The sequence below is a fragment of the Cetorhinus maximus genome, chromosome 7 (genome assembly GCF_964194155.1).
Source record: "Cetorhinus maximus chromosome 7, sCetMax3.hap1.1, whole genome shotgun sequence".
Lineage (NCBI taxonomy): Eukaryota > Metazoa > Chordata > Chondrichthyes > Lamniformes > Cetorhinidae > Cetorhinus > Cetorhinus maximus.
In genome coordinates, this window is record NC_135885.1 from 147,935,268 (window position 1) to 147,956,704 (window position 21,437).

At 45.7% G+C, this 21,437-nt stretch overlaps 1 protein-coding gene across 1 annotated transcript in view; it reads left to right on the forward strand.

Annotated features, from left to right (window-relative positions):
• The window catches only part of atp11a (ATPase phospholipid transporting 11A), a 236,397-nt gene that overhangs the window by 172,135 nt on the left and 42,825 nt on the right, over positions 1-21,437 (forward strand). The window contains exons 20-24 of the mRNA XM_078546099.1: positions 3,456-3,633; positions 6,094-6,196; positions 9,604-9,749; positions 11,695-11,754; positions 12,569-12,696. Coding sequence (XP_078402225.1) covers positions 3,456-3,633; positions 6,094-6,196; positions 9,604-9,749; positions 11,695-11,754; positions 12,569-12,696 — 615 coding nt within the window. The remainder of the gene's footprint in view (positions 1-3,455; positions 3,634-6,093; positions 6,197-9,603; positions 9,750-11,694; positions 11,755-12,568; positions 12,697-21,437) is intronic.

Consider the following 21,437-nt stretch of genomic DNA (forward strand, 5'->3'; position numbering starts at 1 on the left):
GCTGCTCCATAAGTCCCTTCTGAGCAGTGTCAGGGGGAGTGGAGCCACCCCCTCTTTTTACAGCACTAGCTGCCATAAACTGGTAAGCTTAAAGGTCCCAGCCAATTTGACAGGAGAGAAGGTAAGTGTGTAAGGTAAGTGAGTAGGATGGGTTAGGGAGGTGGGGGTGGGTGCGGTTTGCGTGATCGGGGGTGGTCGGGGGGGTGGGGTTTGGGTGGTGCGTGGGGGTAATCGAGTGGTTGGGGAAGAGTGGTCAGAGGGAGTGAGTTGGATGGTCCGGTGGGGAGGGGGCCGGGTGGCTGGGGGTTTAGGAGGTTGTGGGTGGGTGGGGGTAGCTGGGGTAGAGGGGTGGGCTGGTAGTCGGGCGGGGGATAGCCGGGTTTGGTGGGGGGGGGGTCAGGTGGGGCTGGGTGGTTCAGCGAGGAGGGAGTCAGGTGGTCAGGAATGAGTTGGGGGGTAGGAGGCAGTGGGGCGTAGCAAGGTAGTCGAGGTGTGGTGTAGCCAGGGGTTGGGGATTAGTCTGGTTGTTGGGGGTGGATAGTGGGGGTAGTCGGGGAGTACAGCCCAGGGTCCAGTGGGTGTTCGGAAGGGGGAGGTCAGTACTAAAGTTATCCAGCCATGAGAAGTTGTTTTAAATTTAATTCTTTTGACGTTTCCTGGCTAAGTATTCTGCTGCGAGTCGGAATCACCTGCTCTCAGATGTAAATTGGAGTTCTGGATGGCTCCAGGCGCAGGGTAATTGTGCAATGAAAGTTTAAACTTCCCAGGCAATTTCCATGCAGTCCTCGCATGGGGAACTCGGGGGTGTAAGGGGGATCCTCAGCACATCATCTGGGATACCTCTGGTGTACAACCCCTCTGGGCCATTATCTGTATCATGATGAAACCTGGCACCCCTCTGCTTGTTTTCTGTCCCACTCATGCTGTATTTTCCATTTAATGTGCTGCTTGTCTAAGGTAAATAATCTCGCATGCTATTCCACACATTTGTTTGCAAATTTCTCATCTCTTCATAATGACTGTTTCCGAGTTTATAATGATTGCAAACTGACTCTAGTTGCTGCTCGTCAATTCAAAAATGTCTTTTTAACTCTTAAGTCTCCTCCCTCCAAATCAGTTCCTTATGAATGCCATCAGGTTGGTCCAATCTCTCAATTTTAGTCCAAGCCAATGCATTTTGTTCCTTTGTTAATTCTTTCAAGTAGAAGCATTTTTAAAATTGAATCTCGGGAATTTTTTCTGTTTATTCTTTTTATGGGATGTGGGTGTCACTGGCAAGACCAGTGTTATTTCCCATCCCTAATTGCCCTTGAACTGAGTGGCTTTGCTAGGTCATTTAAGAGGGCAGTTAAGAGTTAACTTCATTGCTGTGGATCTGGAGTCACATGTAGACCAGGTAAGGATGGCAGATTTCTTTCCCTAAAGAACATTAGTGAACCAGATGGGCTTTTATGAAAATTGATAAGTTTCATGGTCACCTTTACTGAGACTAGCTTTCACAGAGTCACAGAATCTTAATGGCGCAGAAGGAGGCCATTTGGCCCATCATGTCTGCGCCAGCTCACCAAGTGAGCATTATGACCTAGTGCCGTTGCCCTGCTTTTTCCTGCACCCTTGCACATTGTTTCTATTCAAATAATCATCTAATGTCCCCTTGAATGCCTCGATTGAACCTGCCTCCACCACAGATCTGAACCACTCATTGTGTGAAAAAGTTTTTTCTTTATTCCAGATTTTTCTCAATTAATTGAATTTGTTAATTGAATTTAAATTCCAACCGCTGCCATGGTGGGATTTGAACCTGTGTCCGCAGAGCATTAGCCTGGGCCTCTGGATTAATAGTCCAGTGATATTGCCTCTACTGCACTGTCTCCCCATATCCCCAGGATAGCTGACGAGGCTGATATTTATTGTCCGCCCCTTGTTTTCCTGAGAAGGTGGCAGTGGTTCTCTTAAAGCACTGAAAATGGTTTTAATACGATCCAAAGATAGGTAAGAAAGCAAGCTGTGAGGAGGATACAAAGAATCTGCAGAGGGACACAGGTTAAGTGAGTGGGCAAAAAGTTGGCAGATGGATAATATTGGAAAATGTGAGGTTGTCCACTTTAGCAGGAAGAATAGGAAAGCAGAATATTATTTAACTGGAGAGAGACTGCAGAATACTGCTGTAGAGAGGGGTCTGGGTGTCCTTGTGCATGAATCACAAAAAGTTAGCATGTAGTACAGTAGGTATTTAAGAAGGCAGATAGAATGTAAAAGTAGGGAAGTGTTGCTCCAACTGTACAGGGAATTGGTGAAACCACACCTACTTGCATTGGAAGCAATTCAGAGAAAGCTCACTAAGTTGATTCCTGGGGTTAAGGGGTTTTCTTATTAGAAAAGATTGAGCAGGCTGGGCCTGTATTCATGGGAATTTAAAAGAATGAGAGATGATCTTATTGAAACATATAAGATTCTGAGGGGGTTTTGACAGGGTAAATGCTGAGAGGATCTTTCCCCTTGTGAGGAATTTAAAATTAGGCGCACACTTTCAAAATATGGGTTCTCCCAATTAAGACAGAGTTGAGGAGGAGTTTTTTTCTCTCATAGGTACATTACTCTTTGGAATTCTCTACCACAGGGAGGCATGAATGCCGGGTCAGTGAATATGTTCAAGGTTGAGTTAGACAGATTTTTGATCTACAAGGGAGTGGAGAGTTATATATGGCCGGCAGGAAAGTGGAGCTAGGGCCTCAATCAGATCATACATGATCTTATTGAATGACGGAGGAGGCTTAATGACCGAAGGACCAACTCCTGCTCCTATTCCTTATGATCTTATACAACTTAAAGACTTATTGGGTCACTTGAGAGAGCAGTTAAGAGTCAACCATATTGAAGCTGGACTGGAGTCATATGTAGGCCACACCCAGTAAGGGTGACAGGTTCCCTTCCAGTAAATCTATTGTCGTTTTACAACATTCTGATAACTTCATAGTTACTTCTACTGGTCTCAGCTTTTTATTTCCAGGATTTTTTGTACTGCCTAAAATTCTCAAACTGCCATGGTGGGACCATTAGTCCAGTAACATAACCATTGCTTAAAGAATCGAGAACCGAGGGGAGAGATTTAAGGTGGTTGGCAAAAGAAGCAATGGCAACATGAGGAAAAGCTTTATCATGCAGTAAGTGGTTGGAGTTTAGAATGTACTGTCTTAGGGCATGGAGGCGGTAGATTCAATATGGCATTGAAAAGGGAATTGGATCAAATCTGAAAAGGAAGTATTTTCAGAACTACAGGGAAAAAGCAGTCGAGTGGCACTAGGTGAATTGCAGTTGCAGAGAGCCAGCACGAACATGACAGGCCAGATTACCGCCTCCTGTGCTGCAACAAGTTTATGATTCGATTACACTACCATACCAAAATTATAAGTATTTGGGATAATTAAACCAGGATTGTTTTATTGCTGTTTTAGATTTTCTCAGAATGATTTACATGATTATGGTCTGATCATTGATGGGGCCACACTCTCACTCATCATGAAACCTGCTGAAGATGGTTCTTCGAGCAATTACAAAGATCTGTTTCTGGAAATATGCCGTAACTGTAGTGGAGTCTTATGCTGCAGAATGGCACCTTTACAGAAAGCACAGGTTAGCTTTGAATGTTTATCTACGTGTTAGTTATGTCTGTTAAGTACTCACTGAGTTACAGTGAATATTCCTTTGAAAACAAACGATTAAACCTACATTTTGCATATATTCTACATCTCTAGCTGTGTTGCACACAGTATGTCAGATATTTGATTGGAACAAGGCTATTATGTCAAGTAGCATCAATATGGCAAAAGCAAAATACTATGAATGCTGGAAATTTGAAATAAAAAGAGAAAATACTGGAACACTCAGCAGGTCTGGCAGCATGTGTAGAGAGAGAAACTGAGTTAACGATTTGGGCCAGAACCTTTTTCTGATGAAAGGTCACAACCTGAACATGAACTCTGTTTCTCTGTCCACACATGCTGCCAGATCAGCTCAGCATTCTTATGGTTTCTGACGTTTTCAGTATTAATATAACACTGGGATCTGGAGGTTAACTTGGGTTGGTGAATGAGGCGTGAAGGAGGGTGCTGGTTGGAGAATGGGGCGTGAAGGTGGGTGCTGGTTGGTGAATGAGGCGTGAAGGAGGGTGCTGGTTGGAGAATGGGGCGTGAAGGTGGGTGCTGATTGGAGAATGGGATGTGAAGGAGGGTGCTGGTTGGAGAATGGGATGTGAAGGAGGGTGCTGGTTGGAGAATGAGGCGTGAAGGTGGGTGCTGGTTGGAGAATGGGGTGTGAAGTGGATGCTGGTTGGAAAATGGAGTGTGAACTGGGTGCTGGTTGGAGAATGGGGTGTGAAATGGGTGCTGGTTGGAGAATGGGGCATGAAGGTGGGTGCTGGTTGGAGAATGGGGTGTGAAGTGGATGCTGGTTGGAAAATGGAGTGTGAACTGGGTGCTGGTTGGAGAATGGGGTGTGAAATGGGTGCTGGTTGGAGAATGGGGCATGAAGGTGGGTGCTGGTTGGAGAATGGGGTGTGAAGTGGATGCTGGTTGGAAAATGGAGTGTGAACTGGGTGCTGGTTGGAGAATGGGATGTGAAGGAGGGTGCTGGTTGGAGAATGAGGCGTGAAGGTGGGTGCTGGTTGGAGAATGGGGTGTGAAGTGGATGCTGGTTGGAAAATGGAGTGTGAACTGGGTGCTGGTTGGAGAATGGGGTGTGAAGTGGGTGCTGGTTGGAGAATGGGGCATGAAGGTGGGTGCTGGTTAGAGAATGGGGCATAAAGGTGGGTGCTGGTTGGAGAATGGGGTGTGATGTGGGTGCTGGTTGGAGAATGGGGCATGAAAGTGGGTGCTGGTTGGAGAATGAGACATGAAGGTGGATGTAGTTGGAGAATGGGGCGTGAAGGTGGGTGCTGGTTGGAGAATGGGGTGTGAAGGTGGGTGCTGGTTGGAGAATGGGGTGTGAAGTGGGTGCTGGTTGGAGAATGGGGCGTGAAGGTGGGTGCTGGTTGGAGAATGGGGCGTGAAGGTGGGTGCTGGTTGGAGAATGGGGTGTGAAGGTGGGTGCTGGTTGGAGAAAGGGGTGTGAAGTGGATGCTGGTTGGAGAATGGGGCGTGAAGGTGGATTTGGTTGGAGAATGGGGTGTGAAGGTGGGTGCTGGTTGGAGAATGGGGTGTGAAGGTGGGTGCTGGTTGGAGAATGGGGTGTGAAGGTGGGTGCTGGTTGGAGAATGAGGCGTGAAGGTGGGTGCTGGTTGGAGAATGGGGTGTGAAGTGGATGCTGGTTGGAAAATGGAGTGTGAACTGGGTGCTGGTTGGAGAATGGGGTGTGAAGTGGGTGCTGGTTGGAGAATGGGGCATGAAGGTGGGTGCTGGTTAGAGAATGGGGCATAAAGGTGGGTGCTGGTTGGAGAATGGGGTGTGATGTGGGTGCTGGTTGGAGAATGGGGCATGAAAGTGGGTGCTGGTTGGAGAATGAGGCATGAAGGTGGATGTAGTTGGAGAATGGGGCGTGAAGGTAGGTGCTGGTTGGAGAATGGGGTGTGAAGGTGGGTGCTGGTTGGAGAATGGGGTGTGAAGTGGGTGCTGGTTGGAGAATGGGGCGTGAAGGTGGGTGCTGGTTGGAGAATGGGGCGTGAAGGTGGGTGCTGGTTGGAGAATGGAGTGTGAAGGTGGGTGCTGGTTGGAGAAAGGGGTGTGAAGTGGATGCTGGTTGGAGAATGGGGCGTGAAGGTGGATTTGGTTGGAGAATGGGGTGTGAAGGTGGCTGCTGGTTGGAGAATGGGGTGTGAAGGTGGGTGCTGGTTGGAGAATGGGGTGTGAAGGTTGGTGCTGGTTGGAGAATGGGGTGTGAAGGTGGGTGCTGGTTGGAGAATGGGATGTGAAGGTGGGTGCTGGTTGGAAAATGGGGTGTTGAGTGGGTGCTGGTTGGAGAATGGGGCGTGAATTGGAGAATTTCCAAGCCCCTACCCTGAACATATTTTAGATTTACTTAGTGATATATGGGGTAGAAAGATGTTGAGGTTGCATTGGACCTTTAATCCATGTTTGTTCTTTTAACCTTTATTTGCAGATAGTTAAATTGATCAAATGTTCAAAAGAGCATCCCATAACCTTGGCAATTGGTGATGGGGCTAACGATGTCAGTATGATTCTGGAAGCTCATGTTGGAATCGGTAAAATAATCCATTCATTTTTAAAACACATTTTGATCTTTATAATTTTTTTTTCCTGTTTAATAGCTGGTATGATCTCTGGTTCACAGTATTCTGTGAGGATAAGAATTATGGAACCATTTAATCTCTGGGAGTTTGATCTTAGACAAGCTGAAAGGCATCACTCCTCTGTACTTTGCTATGATTTAACTTCTCGTCTGCATCATTGCCCACTGTAACTCAGAATCTGCTGCACCCATTCAACTTCCAAATGCAACTCGAAATTGGGTAGGTCAGAAGGGACACAGGAACAGGACAAGTCCATCAGCCCCACGAGCATGTTCTGCAGATTCTTATGATATGCATGGTGAGAATCTGAAGCCCCAGAAATGAGCCACAGGAAGCACCACTTGTCACATCCTGACAATCAGAAAATGTTCCCATTACTCTGTATTCTGCAATGAAATACCAGCTCATGCCTCAATGTTACCTCCAATTTTGTGTACTTTCATTTTTAATAATTCTTCTATGAAATGTCATTGAACGCTTTCTGAAAGTCTGATGGACACCATCTTAGACACTCACATATTCACCATGTTTTGGACCTCGTCAAAAAATTTCAACCAGATTAGTCAGATATGGGCTACCCTTCACAAATCCATACTGGCCCTATGATCAGTGCATACTCCCTCAAGTATTCAGTCACACTGGGCCGGATTTTCCCCACCAAGACAGGTAGCTCGAGTTGGGAAATTTTCCAACTTACCAGACCCACCGGGGCAGAAAGGCCCCCAAATATCATGATCTTCATTCAGGGGGGATGGGTGCAGGAGAGAATCGGGCCCACAGGCAAAGTATAGGTGGCTGCAGAGTGGCCGAATGCCATAGTGCGCTGGTTAGAAGGCCCACTTTTGTTCTCTGGCACTTCGTCCCAGTTGTATTAAAAGCTGTTAGGCCCTCTAGCCCTCAACTCTCAAACCCCTTACCTAGCCACCTCCATGCCAACTCACGCCCCCTCCCCCCCAGCCTCCCACATAACCCCTTGTACCCTCCATGCCATCTCATAGCCCTTCCATGCTTAATCACCCAGTATGCATTTTGTACAGAACCAATAAACAATACCGTAATAATGGCATGTGTGGAACTGCTCAGGGAAAAAAAATCCATTCACAAAAAATGCAGTTCCTGCAACACTATAAATGTGTTGGAAAAAATATAAATAACAGGCTTCAGACACTTCACATCTCTTAATCTTGTGAAAATAAACATTGAGATATTGACAGAAGAGATCACAGAAAGAACAATTTATTGTAACTACTTAAAAATGTCAGTCAAGCAATATCAACAGTTCTCTCCAGCTGTCAAAACAGAACCCTTTGCTGAGAAAATCATTTTGAGCCTGGGCTCTTAGCCAAGCATGTAAAATGAAGCCATTCAGTTCTACTGAATAAGTTCTTACACCTGTCCTCATTATGCATGCTTGGCTAGGAGCCCAGACTCATCAAAGGATTTTATCACCAGTGGGTTCTGTTTTGACAGCTGGAGAGAACTGTTGATTTTGCTTGACTGACATCTTTAAGCAGTTATAACAAATTGTCCTGTCTGTGATCTCTTCTGTCAATGTCTCAATGTTTATTTGCACAAGATTAAGGAGCATGAAGTCTTTGAAGCCTCTGTTATGATACTTTAGCCTGTCTGACATTTTTGTAGGTTTGTAGGAACAGCAGTTTTTTTCCCAAAAGATTTGTGAATGTGTTTTTCTTTGAGCAGTTCCACACATGTCATTGTTACTACATGATTCATTGGTTCTGTACACTGTATACTGGGTGAATGGGCATGGAAGGGTCATGAGTTGGAATGGAGGATATGAGGGGCCTGGGGAGTAGGTGGGAGGCATGAGTTGGTGTAGAGAGGGCATGGGTAAAACATTTTGAAGTCACCTTTCAAAAGGTTCCCAAATCCAGCCTATAACCGGAATTTTCCAGGCTCCTGCAGTGGAGCCAGCGAGCCAGTGAAATCTCCATTCACACTGGCGGGAGCAGAAGATCCTGCCAGCGTGAGGGGCTGGAATATTCCAGCCTGTGGTTCACGACTCCTCTGACAGACCATGAACCATGAGTCATCCAGAAGCTTGCATGACTCTGCGAAATTTGCAGGGAGGCTAGGAGATGCCTAGCCCTGCAGTGGAACCAGGAGTGCAGGGTGCTGCCTTGCTCCTCACATCCTTATCTTGTGTCAGAGAGAAATGGCAGCGCCAGGAATGGCGATCAGAATCCTGGAATGGGCCCCGCCTGACATTGTTAACTAGCTCCAGAATCGTTCCGACTCTGTGAAAATCCTTTGTCTTTGATGTTGGATTCCTGTACCTTCCCCATGTTAAAATGATGGGTCTATAGTGTCCTAGGTACTCCCTAACCCCAACCATCCATCTTGAATCATAGTTACATTTGCAATTATTTAGTCCAGACAGCTGATATAGCCAGGAGGACAAGTCTTGGAACGACTTTTTAACGTGAGAGATTTCAGTGAGAGATTTTGTGCAAGAAAGAATACAGAGGGTTGCTTGAACACTGATTCTGGAGCCAAGCATTCGACAACCATTTGCATTACAAATGAATATTTACATTCGATTTAAGAAGCGAGGATGAGCAGTTGAACAGAGGGGCTCCCATGGTGCAAAGTAAATAGGGGGTTGGGGCAGGTGGAGGGTTGGGTGCGGGGTAACTGTTCTCTTATCTTAAACCTCCTCTCATTAATTCTTAGAACTTCGTCCAGCACTGATCTAAAGACCTGGAAGTGGGAGATGCAGAGGCATTGACACCTCTCCCCCACATAGCTCTCACACTACCTTTCACTGGCTTCTTTCCTGCATGTTTTCACCAGATCATTTTAATCAATGTGTAAGCAATTCTTTATGCTTGAGGTGTTTTGGCTCTGGTGAATGAGTTGGGCCATCTGACACATTTTGAAGAGGTTGCCATATCTTCCTTCACAAAACTGAGGTGTACAGCCAATGGAATGTAACATTCTGAGCAATGTTGGAAGACAAATTATTTACCTGCTGGCTCCTCCTAAGAAGTTGTTATTTTTGATTCCTGTAGCAACAAGTTTCCTCACTGCTTACCAGAGTATTTTTCACATTTTACACTCCTCGGCCATCTCAATATATGTAAATGAGCTGAGCCCTGTGAATTCCAGCAAAGTCAGTGTCATATGTCTTGGACAGGCAGAGGTTCTACTCTGACTCTGACCCTAACCCAACAAACCTACCTACACTATATACTCATAAATAGAGCCAAGGTACAATGAGAGGGATATATTGATAGAAACAGAGGCAAAATGCACAATTTTCAAATTCCCCTTTGATTGGTGTCACTGCTTTCATTCTTTGAGTGTTTGTCCACCTGAGGTTTTGTTTGTTTTTCCAGGTATTTTAGGGAAGGAAGGTCGTCAAGCTGCACGAAACAGTGATTATTGTATTCCCAAGTTTAAACATCTCAAGAAGTTGCTACTTGTCCATGGCCATTATTATTACATTCGAATTGCCCAACTTGTCCAGTATTTCTTCTACAAGGTGTGTGCACTAATTTATACCTTATGTTTTTAAAGAAAATGAATTAAATCCACAGCTTTAAGTCTCTGATTAAAGTAAATCTATAATCACTGACTGAAATGCCATTGGACCTGTGCTGTACGTGGCACTAGTAAAGACTTTATGTGGTGATACACTTTCATTGGTGTGCTCAGTAAGATGAAGTAAAGTTTGAAGTGCTGTTACTGAGTGACTAGGAAAGTACCTCACAGCCGCCTGTCATATTATAACCAGTCTTGTATCAAATAACTCGAAATGACTGGGAACTATCAGAAATACCGATTTGTGCCTCAAGTACATGCAACAACAATCTTCAGAAATTGAGGGGAAAATATCCAAAAGCGCTGTGATGATATTGATAACTCTATGTACAGACAATTATTCTCTCAGATTCTTTTTAAGGTACTTTCTAAATGAAAAAAAAACTAGAAACAGTGGAGGCCTGAAGAGACTTGAGGGCCCAGGTACATAGATCATTAAAATATCATGAACAGGTACAGAAAATAAACTGACGGACTGCTGATCTTAGAGGACTAGAATAGAAGGGGATAGTAGTCATGCTTCAACTATACAGAACCCTGGTCAGACCACATCTGGAGTACTATGTTCAGTACTGGACACCGCACCTTAGGAAGGATATGTTGGCCTTGGAGTGAGTGCAACATAAGTTCACTAAAATGATAACTGGGTTCAGGGGTTAAATAATGAGAGATTATACAAACTAGAGTTGTATCCCTTGGAATTTAGAAGGAAAGGAATGATTTGATCTAAGTTTTAAGGGAAACTGATAGACTAGATAGAAAGAAACTATTTCTGCTGGTTGGGAGTTGAGGACCATAGAACATCGTCTGAAAATTAGAGCTAGACCTTCGGGAGTCAAATTAGGAATCACTCTGCATATATAGGGTTGTAGAAATTTGGAGCTCTGTTCCACAGGCAGTAATTGATACGAGATTGTTGTAAACTTTCAATCTGAGTAACAGCTTTTTGTTATTGAGGGTGTTATCAGCTAATGTTATTGCTGAGCAAGCTAGACCCCAGAGTGAAGTCTGTCTCGCTAATCATAAACCTTTTATCTCATTGTGAAAACCAAGAGGAAGAGCTACAGACCTCAAAAGCATAGAACCTCAGTAACACCTTTAGAATTTTTATAATTAAATTTATTAAAAAGAAAAAAAATTTAAGCAAACAAGATAAAAGTTGCACAGTTTAAAAAAAAGTCTTACAGAACAACCCCAAAAAAGCACGCTTGCTTAAAAGTGCACAATTAGACTACCTTTTTGGCAATAACCCCTTATAGATTTTTAACATTGAAATCCAGTAAATATTACCCAACTCAAGGAATTTTAATAAAAGGACACCTCACGACTTCTCAGACACTTCCACTCTGATGTGGAATTCCAAAAGGAAGTTCAGAAACAGCCTGTTTCCTAAAACAAAGACTTTCCTGACTTTCCTGACTTAGCATTCAGTTGCTTTCTTCAATCCAAATCTTTCACAGCTTCTCAGCAGTCCAGCACACAAAAGCTGTCTTCACTGGAAGCTAGCATAGGCTTAGGCTATTGTAATGTAAATTTATAAGCGGTATTCGAAAACTGAAAATGTCTGAAATCCAAAATGCATCAGCCTCCAGGGTTTCAGATAAAGGACACTTGGCATGTAGTCACTTGGACAGGTTAGGATCTGGAATGCACTGCCTGAGAGTGTAGTGGAGGCAGGTTCAATTGAGGCTTTCAAAAGGGAATTAGATTATTACCTGAAAAGGAAGAGTGTGCAGGACTATGAGGAGAAGGCGGGGGAGTGAGTTGCCGCTTCAGAGAGTCAGCACATGCACAATGAGCTGAATGCCCTCCCATGTTTTGTAAACATTCTGTGATTATATCTGTGGTGTTTTAATTACTAATCACACAATTGTCTTGTTTTCCAGAACGTTTGCTTCATATTCCCTCAGTTTTTGTATCAGTTCTTTTGTGGATTTTCTCAACAGGTTAGTACTCTGTTCCATAAATCCATTTTGTACGAACACGTTGCTTGTGAAGGAAAGTATTGCTGTGAACGTAGCTGATCTCACAGGCAGGAACCAAAGCAGTTACAGTCTGTGTTGATCAAGAAAGAAGTTGGCAGTAATTAGCATCGGTGCTTCAGTGGCTTTATGTGTTGCAAATTATGTGAACTACACTTTCCAAGGCTGATATAAGATTTTTATTTAATCAATGATAATTCACAGCAGTGCATTAACATGTTGTGGCCCAATAACAGGCTGCTGTTCCTCACACAAAGAAGTATTGGTGGATTTGTCGTTGGGGCAGTTGCTGAGTTAAAGCTTGGGTCCTTCCCGACAGGACTGCTAGGTTGCTTCTCTCAATTCCAGGATTGACGTAAACCGAGATGGGTATCTCGGGGTCTGGAATTCTGGGTTAGCTTTAGTGGGGAGGCAATGGCGTAGTGATAGTAATCCAGAGACCCAGGGTAATGCTCTGGGGTTTCAATCCCGCCACAGCAGATGGTGCAATTTGAATTCAATATAAAAAGCTGGAATTAAAAGTCCAATGATGACCATGACACCATTGTTGTAAAAACCCATATGGTTCACTAATGTCCTTTAGGCATTACCTGGCCTGGCCTGCATGTGACTCCAGACCTACAGCAATGTGGTTGACTCTTAAATGCCCTCTGAGCAAGGGCAATTAGGGATGGGCAATAAATGTTGGCCTAACCAGTGATGCCCACGCCGCATGAATGAATAAAAAAAAAAATACTTTAGAAGCTTGCAAAATAATAGAGGATTTGTTCTTTTACAGCCATTGTATGACACTGCATACCTTACATTGTACAACATCAGCTTCACCTCTCTTCCCATCCTGTTGTACAGCCTTATGGAACAACATGTCAGCACTGATGCACTGAAAAGAAACCCAACATTGTACAGGTGAGCTCAAAGACTATGAGCATATCTTGCATGCTGCAATTGCTACAATGTTCTTTTAATGGAACTTTACAGAATCGATTCAGGAAACCATACTGGTGTGGGGAGGGGGGAACATGCTGGAAATGCTGTAGTCCTTCAAGTGCAGCTCCACCACCTGAGGTGTGTGATTGATGAATTTATCATTAATCTTTGCATTGAATTCCCAAGGAGGTGTAGAGCGTGTTGAACTTACAGATGAGTTGATTTTCAAGTGACGTTATCTATCAAAAATTGAAAGGCAACTCACTGGTAAAATGAGAATATGAACTGAACAAATGGTAGATTATATGGCTGGCAAAGATATTGCAGTGTAAGTTTCTTTTGATGAAGGGTTCTCATCTTGAGCATCACCTTCAATGCTCAATGATTCAGGCCTCCTCAGAAAATCTCAAGAATTATGTTCAGCTCTCTGAGCAAGCGCCCGATCTCTGCCTTCTGATATTTCCCAGCACAAGCCAAGTTCAGACCTTTTCCACGTTCTGTATTGAAACAGCATCAAGAAAGATGATTATCACTGTAGGAGGGGCAGAAATGAACATTCAAAAAGAATGATACCAAATTCTGGACCATGTCAGAGTGAGAAAGATAGCCAGGTTAAAGTGGTAGGCTGGTATGTGTTGAGACAGTTGAGTGCACATAATGTGAAATAGTACATTTTGGAGGGAAAGAAACAATGTACCATAAATGGCAAGAGTTTCAGCAGGATGGCAGAATATACCAAATTCTTAAATGGTTATTGTGCAAGTGGGAAAAGCCATTTAAAAAAAACCAATGGGATCCTGGATCTCATACACAGGGGCACTGAATAAAGAAGCAAGGAGTGATGTGAATTTGTACCAGAGATTGCTGAAGCCATAGTCAGTTCTGGGCAGTTCCTTGTTCCAGTCCTAGTCAGATCTCCTCCCGCAACTCTTTCTCCGGCACATCGATGACTCTATTGGTGCCGCTTCCTCCTCTTATCTGGAACTGGAAAATTGATCAATTTTGCTTACAATTTCCACCCTTCTCTCGCCTTCACATGGTCCATCACCGACACATCCCTTTCCCTTCCCTTGACTTATTTCTCTCCATTTCTGGGGGTAGACTGTCGACTAATATTCACTATAAGCTCACCAACTCCCACAACTACCTTGATTACACCTCCTCACGACCTGCTTCCTGTAAGGACCCCATACTATTCTCCCAGTTTCTCCACCTCCGTTGCATCTGTTCTGATGATGCTACCTTCCACAATGGTGCTTCTGACATGTTTTCCTTTTTCTTCAATCATTGATTGCCTATGCCCGCCACCCCCCCCACCCCCCCTCTCAACTGCGGTTAACAGGGCCCTCAACTATGTCCAACCCATTTCCCACACTTCTGCCCTCATCCCTTTTCACCTCTCCCAGAACCATGACAGGGTTCCCCTTACCCTCACTTTCCCCCACACCAGCATTCATGGGATTATTCTCCGCCATTTCCGCCAACTCCAGCATGATGTAACCACCAAACACATCTTCCCCTCCCCCTATCAGCATTTAGAAGTGCCTGTTCCCTCTGTGACACCCTGGTCCACTCCTCTATCACCCCAACACCTCATCCCCTTCCCAAAGCACCTTCCCATGCAATAGCAGGAAGTGTAACACCTGCCTCTTTACCTCCTCCCTTCTCACCATCCAAGGCCCCAAACACTCCTTCCAGGTGAAGCAGTGATTTACTAATACTTCTTTCAGCTTAGCCTGCAGTACTCGTTCCTCACAGTGTGGTCCCCTCTACACTGGGGAGACCAAACGCAGACTGGGTGACCACTTTGCAGAACACCTTCATTCAGCCCACAAGCATGACCCTGAGCTTCCCATTTCAATTCACCATCTTGCTCTCACATTCACATTTTTTGTCCTTGACCTGCTGCAATGTTCCAGTGAAGCCCAATGCAAGCTGGAGAAACAGCCCCTCATCTTCTAGTTCGGCACTTTACAGCCTTCTGTTCTCAACATTGAGTTCAACAACTTCAGACCATGAACTCTGACCTCCATTTTGTATTTTTTCCCTCAGTGCCAGCCTGTATCTTATTCTCATGTCTTGCTTTCAGACAATGCTGACCTTTTTTCTGCTATTAACACCTACTCTGGTTTAATGCATTTTTCCTTTACTACGACCATTGCCACTCTCTTTGCCTTTTGTTCCATGACATTTTTGTCATTTAATCTCCCTCATCTTCTAACCTATCCCTGACCTTCCCTTTTGTTCTACCTAACCCTCCCCCCTATTTCAACAGCATAAAATCCATCACATCTCTCTCATGATAATAGTTGATTGTGGTAGTGGACTCCAATATTAGATACTATACTACTCTGTACTAGATATGGGGTCACCTGAGCTGGGAGTTGAAGGTCAGAGAGCACATGTTGGAGCCTGTCTTGATAGAATTTAGTTGCTGCAGATGTGTGTTTATGTTAGGAAAATGCGTTATTAATAAAGTTAACTCAACGACAATGTCGACAGCCTGTGTGTATCATTGAAACATATAACAAGGCAATCGTTACCTCACCTCTACTCTGAAAAGTCATATTGGACTTGAAATGTTGGGCGGAATAGTCCCAGATTCGCACCATCTGCAGCAGCGGGCGGGCAAAACAACGTTTTCACACTGTATCGACCCAAACCCGCCGCATTACTTATGCATTCCCGGGAAACACACCGTTTCCAAGGCGGAGGGGTCTCATTCGCCCATCATGCCATCACCTCACCATGTCATCATGCCAGGCACCACATTTAAAATACAGCCCCACTCAGTGCTTCCAGCCCAGGGCTGCAGCAAAGAAGACATGGCCCCGAAAGACAAGAAGACAGCAGCCCTCAAGCGCCTTTTGGATTCTGTGGAGGCCACTGTGATGTCCTCTACCCCGGCTCTGACCGCAGGAGGGGCAGCTACATTACCACTCCGGCATGGTAGGCAGTGGCAGCAGTGGTCAGTGCCAATGCTGCACAGAAGAGGTTGGCCATCCAGTGCAGATAGAGGATGAATGATCTCATCTGTGCAGCCAGGGTAAGGCAACCATCTCATCCCTCTAAACTCACACACTCACAAGCCCATCACACATTCACTGGCATCTCACCCACTGCCAGCTCAAGGGACATCACCACTCACTCTCTCACACACACCCTCACATCTCCATCTGGCCTCATCTCCTCTGGAGACTGCCTCCTCAGCCCTCACCATCTTCAGGCCATTCGCACAGATCAACATGTGTCCCCCACACACACCCTGGGATACCCCCCTTCCCCAAACAAGCCCTAGCCCTGCAGCCTGAGGCCACACCTCCCCCTTCCCCAAACAAGCCCTAGCCCTGCAGCCATTGAAAAGCCGCCCCTGCCTTACGGCTGGTCTGGTAGGTAGAGAGCTGCCCGTGAGCCCCCCTAACAGTGATGTGGTGCTGTCTGTGAAGCCTGGCGCTGATGACTGTGAGTGCTGCCCGAAGCAAGATAGGCAAACAAACCTCGAACCCCCGAGCGAATTGCAGCTCACCAGGTCCATGCCGCTTATGTGCTGTTGTGAAACACGTCGGCGTGATTTCCCGCCTACATGGGCGATGATCCAGCAGGGGAGGAATGATCCAACGGTCTGGCCTTATAAAGATATGCTAATGTATTACAATGAGGCTCCCGACATCCGATGGTGGGAAATGTGGCCCGCCACTGGCAAGCTGGTTTCACGCCGTTGTTGAACTGATCATGCCACATTAGACCCCTCACGCCACATTGACCCCTCACACCACATGGTCCCCTCACACCACATGGTCCCCTCACACCACATAGCCCCCTCACGCCACATAGACCCCTCACACCACCGAACACACCCGACACCAGCGGGCACGGATAATCCTGGCCATTAACTCTGTTTCTCTCTCCACAGATGCTACCAGACTTGCTGAGTTTTCCAGCACTTTCTGTTTTTATGTCAGTTCTGGTTATCCCATTATAAGAAGGATGTTAGAGCCATGGAAAGGGGGCAGTTAAGGTTCACTAAAGAGATACCAGGGCCAGACTTTTCCCCTCCCACTGTAAGTTCCATGGTGGGTGTGGGAACACTGAGAGTTCCCGGCTGATGTGAGGGGAAGTCCATTCCGTGCAATCGTGCACTCCCCACCTCATTAATTATGCATGCGTGTGGTTTGTGCCATGTCTGGCATTGGGGCAGGCAGGATGTCACGTGCCCTGCCGTCATGTCCAGGCACAGTATTTAGAAGGCACCCTGACAGCCAGTGGATCAGCATGTCAAAACCTCAGGGCACTGAGACCGCCTCAAAAAGGCACCAAGTGCTGGCCCCACGCTCCAGCGATGTCTCCCTGGGGACTCTCCTCCAGGCCGTGGAGGATGGGCGGGATGCCCTCTTTCCCAAGGATGGGAGCAGGAGGCACACCAGACTCACCACATTGGCCTGGGAGGAGGTCGCCACGGTGGTCAGTGCCAGAGGGGTGTAGAGGAGGACTACCCTGCCCTGCAGTGCAGGAAATGGAAGAATGATTTAATCCATGCCGTCAGGGTAAGTGAACCCTCTGCTCTCTAAACTCATCTCCCGATTTTTCTGAATCTGTCATGGGTCGTGGGTGTCAATAGCAAGGCCAGCATCTCTGTTGCCCATCCCTAAAAGCCCTTGAGAAGGTGCTGGGGTGCTGTCTTAGTGCCCCACTGCAGGCCATGTGGTTTACTGATGGGGAGGCAACTGACCCAGCCACACTGAAGGCACAACCATTGTGGAGGGAGGGAGTTATTGGAGTAGAGGGCAACTTGCAGATGCTGCTGATACCATGCGTCTGCTGCCTTTGCCCTTCTAGCTGCTAGAGCTGGTCTGGAGGGGGCTGCGGAAGTAGCCTGGGGGAAGTAGCAGTGCATCTTTCACTTAGCACATACAGCTGCCACTATGGGTCAGTGGTGGAGGGATTGAATGTTGAGGGTGCTGGATTGGGTGTCAGTCAAGCAGCTTGCTTCATCCTGGATGGTGTCTGTTATATGTATGTGCCTGCATGCCACTGTAATGTAAAGGGGCTCGGTGGTCTGGAGAATAGCCCCGCCCAAGCTACGATGTATGGAGTCCCATGGTAATAGACTGAGAGAACAGTCTAGAAAGAACAATCTGTAACCAGCCTGCAAGGAGAAAACAACTCCATGCATGACCATCTGTAAATAGTTAAGGGCTAACAATAAAGAGCTGATGTTCAAATATACATGTCTCAAGATCTCATCATTGAGATGCTACACACCATATTACAACATGGTTGGCAGCGGTGGTCGCTTCTACAAGATGTCACATCAGAGATAGTACCATAATCCGACATGGTGATCCACGGTGATATGAAAGGTGGCAGCTAAATGCATGAACCAAGAACAGCATCTCAACATATGAAAAACTAAAAGCAACTAAAGCTGAACTAGAGAGATGCGCACCTAAGAAGAAAACTTGAAAAAGTTGAAGAAGCTTCACTACTGACTTGGAAGTGAGGAATCCACCAGAGTGAGTGGAAGTGCATTGCAGAAAATTGCAAGAACCTGAGTGACAGTGTCACGAGATACTGAACAAAAATACAAAAAAAAGTAGCTGTACTTACATTTTAATATAGGCGATGGTCCCAAGTGCTCTGCATCCACAAGAGAGCTGCAAGTGAAAAGCAAAGGTTTTAAAAAAACCTAAAGAATCGGCCTGCAATTAGTCTTTGCAGCCCAGAGAAGAAATTGCTGCAGTTTTAAAAAGCTTTTTTAAAAAAAAAGGCCCACATTTGTGAGGATCCAGGAAAAATGTGGGACATTCAGAAAACCGGACCTGCAGGAGTAACAGAAGAAACAAAGAAATAATTGCCTTGAAATTCATTTTCAACACCCAGAAAAGAAATGCAGTATTTTCTTTAAAAAAATTCAGAAAATGGAAGCTCAAGGTCGGATCGGAGCCTGCCAAAATTGAAAACGTGTGGGCTAGTCACAGACAGAGAAACCGACAGCTGCAGAGACTGCCTGAGTAAAACAAAATGGTCACTGCACTCATAGCCCTAGAGGCAGCGCAATTTAAAGCTTAAACTACAAGAAAAGAAAACAGCCATGGACAGAAAATTGGAATAGACCCCAGAGAGAGGGCAAATCCGGCAAGGGCAACAGGAGAATGAACAGTTGAAAGAACAATTGATTGTCCTTCAAGATCAAATGCATAACAATTCACCAAGATGAAGAAATGAAGACTGTCTTAAAAAGCTGAATAGAAGCACAGCAGAAGAAACTCGAGGAGACTACTGAATTACAGGAAGGCTCAAGATGAAACAAGCGAGCTTCGTAAAGAAATGGAAAACCTGATGAAAGACTTACACATGCTACAAGAATCCCTCAGGTCAAGTTTTTTTCTTCTGGAAAATTATGAAGAGAAGAAAAATGAATTCAACATCACACGAACAAACTGAGGAACCAGTGGCAGAGAAGACTCAACAGTGTTCAATATTCCAGGAGGAAACTGAAAGCTACAAGAAACAGACTGAAGAGCTGAAGAAGCATTTGAATGGAAAAGAGGAGGCATTGAATGGAAAAGCCGTCAAACTTTCCAAACTATGAGTGGTTAATGAAGCTGTGAGTTGCACAATTCCAGAACTGAAGCAGTTTAAGAGTTTGTTGGGGACAGACATGGCCGATAGTGAAACCAAAACGGAGGACAAGGACAAAGTTCTGGTGCAGACAGAGAATGGAAAATCAGAAATAAGATCGGAAAATGTAAATCAGGCACTGAAGTGCAAGGCACTAGAAGAAGAAACATCTGAGTTGAATGAGAAGATTCATAAGCTTGCAAAAGGATTTGAAAATAAAACAGCAAACAAGTGTTTGGCTGAAATTGTGAAACAAGTAGGAATGAAGTTTCCATTTGTGAAACGTATATGTCCAGTGAGAACATGGCAGACACCACGGAAAAAGAAAATTTGAGTCCACTCTAGGAATGAATGGAGCACACCTTCCCTGGAGAAGGAACGGGACAAACCCAGTGTCTGAAAAAAGCAGACGAGTTGTTAATAAAGAGAAATACAACTCGAAGGAGCGCAAAAAGCAAATGAAAACGAGACTACCATTCCTCTAAATGTGACCAACTGAGATGTCGAAAGCCTCAAGACCATCTGAATTGATGAAGTCAGAGACTTGAGGTGTGGGCACAGGGATAGCAAGTAAAGATTATATTACAAATAGTTATACCCCATTGGAAAGGAAAGTTTTCTTTAATGTTGTATGATGAATGTGGCTGCATGCCACTGTAATGTAAAGATGCTCTGCAGAGCAAGGGTTAATGTGGAACTGGAGAATAGCCCTGCCCATGGTATGATGTAAAGCGTCACATGGTAATAGACTGAGAGAACAGTTTAGAAAGAACATTCTGTAACCAGCTTGCATGGAGGCAACAGCTCCATGCATGACCATACCTACTTAAGGGCTAACAATAAAGGGTTCATGTTTAAATATACAAGTCTCAAGATCTCATCGTTAAGACACCACTGCACACAATATTACAACAGTGTCCAGCTTCCTTAGCGCTGTTGGAGCTACACTTACTCAAGCAAGTGGACAGTATACCCTCAAAACTCCTCACTTGTCCCTTGCGCATGGTGGCCAGGCTTTGGGGAGTTAGGAGTTCACGTCTTAGCAGTTTGCAGCTTGCTCCTGCATCAGAAGTGCTCACAAACCATTTATCTAGATGGAGGAGAAGACAGGTACAACAGGCAAGGGAGGGGGAATGCCTGAGATCCAGCCCCTCACACAATTTGAACAGCAGGCTGCTGAGCTGGGAGGAGAGGATCATGACAGCACATCCAGTGAGGAAGCATGCTTAATCTCGGAAAATTGGAAGCTGCGGCCGAGGCTCTGTGCAATGTAGGAGGCAGTCTAGGCTGTCACTCATTCTCTACTCTCTCCATTCAAAGTGCCAGTAGGAAGAGGGGTGGGCCAGCCCCTGCTCCAGAAGTAAGCCCCAGCCCCCAGGACGGCACCGATGATGACGAGCATTTCTTCATACCTATAAAGCCATCATAGCATTCACCTGCACTCTCCATCAGCCCAGAGGCACACACCTCGGTGTGTGATATATCTTGCTTAGGCTCGGGTCCATACTCTGCTGGTCACCTCACACACACGTGTCCACAGTAGGGCACTCTGGCACTCGGAGGACTGCTAAGGAGGCCCCTACTAAGCCAGAGTTCGATGATGAGACTCTGGAATCAGTCCTGGAAAAGATACTGGAGTATCAAGGAGATGCAGGGGAATATCAGGCAGAGGTGTCAGGCCCTCAACAGAGTGGCACCAAGAGATGGAGGAGTGTGTCCGCATGCTCTCTGATGTCATTGCTCCAGCATCTAAACACATGGAGGGGCTCCATGGGGAGGATGGCGGATGCCATGGAGACCCTGGTCCGGCAGAATGTGGAATTTCAGCTGGATACGCATACTAACCTCCAATCCATTGCTTTATCCATGGGTAAGCTTGTGCAGTGGCTAGACGAGAGAGGGAGGGGGCACCTCGACCTCTGTCCAGGTACCCCTTCTCAAGGAGTCAGAGAGGGGGCCCTCAGGTACCGAAAGGGAAGAGGAGCATCAGGTGGATACCCCGAGGGCTTCCACACCGGAGACTCCAAGGGCGCCCATGCATTCCAGGTCCCCTCTGGCTGTGCCCCCATCAACTCCAGCATCTGAGACCACTGAGCGTG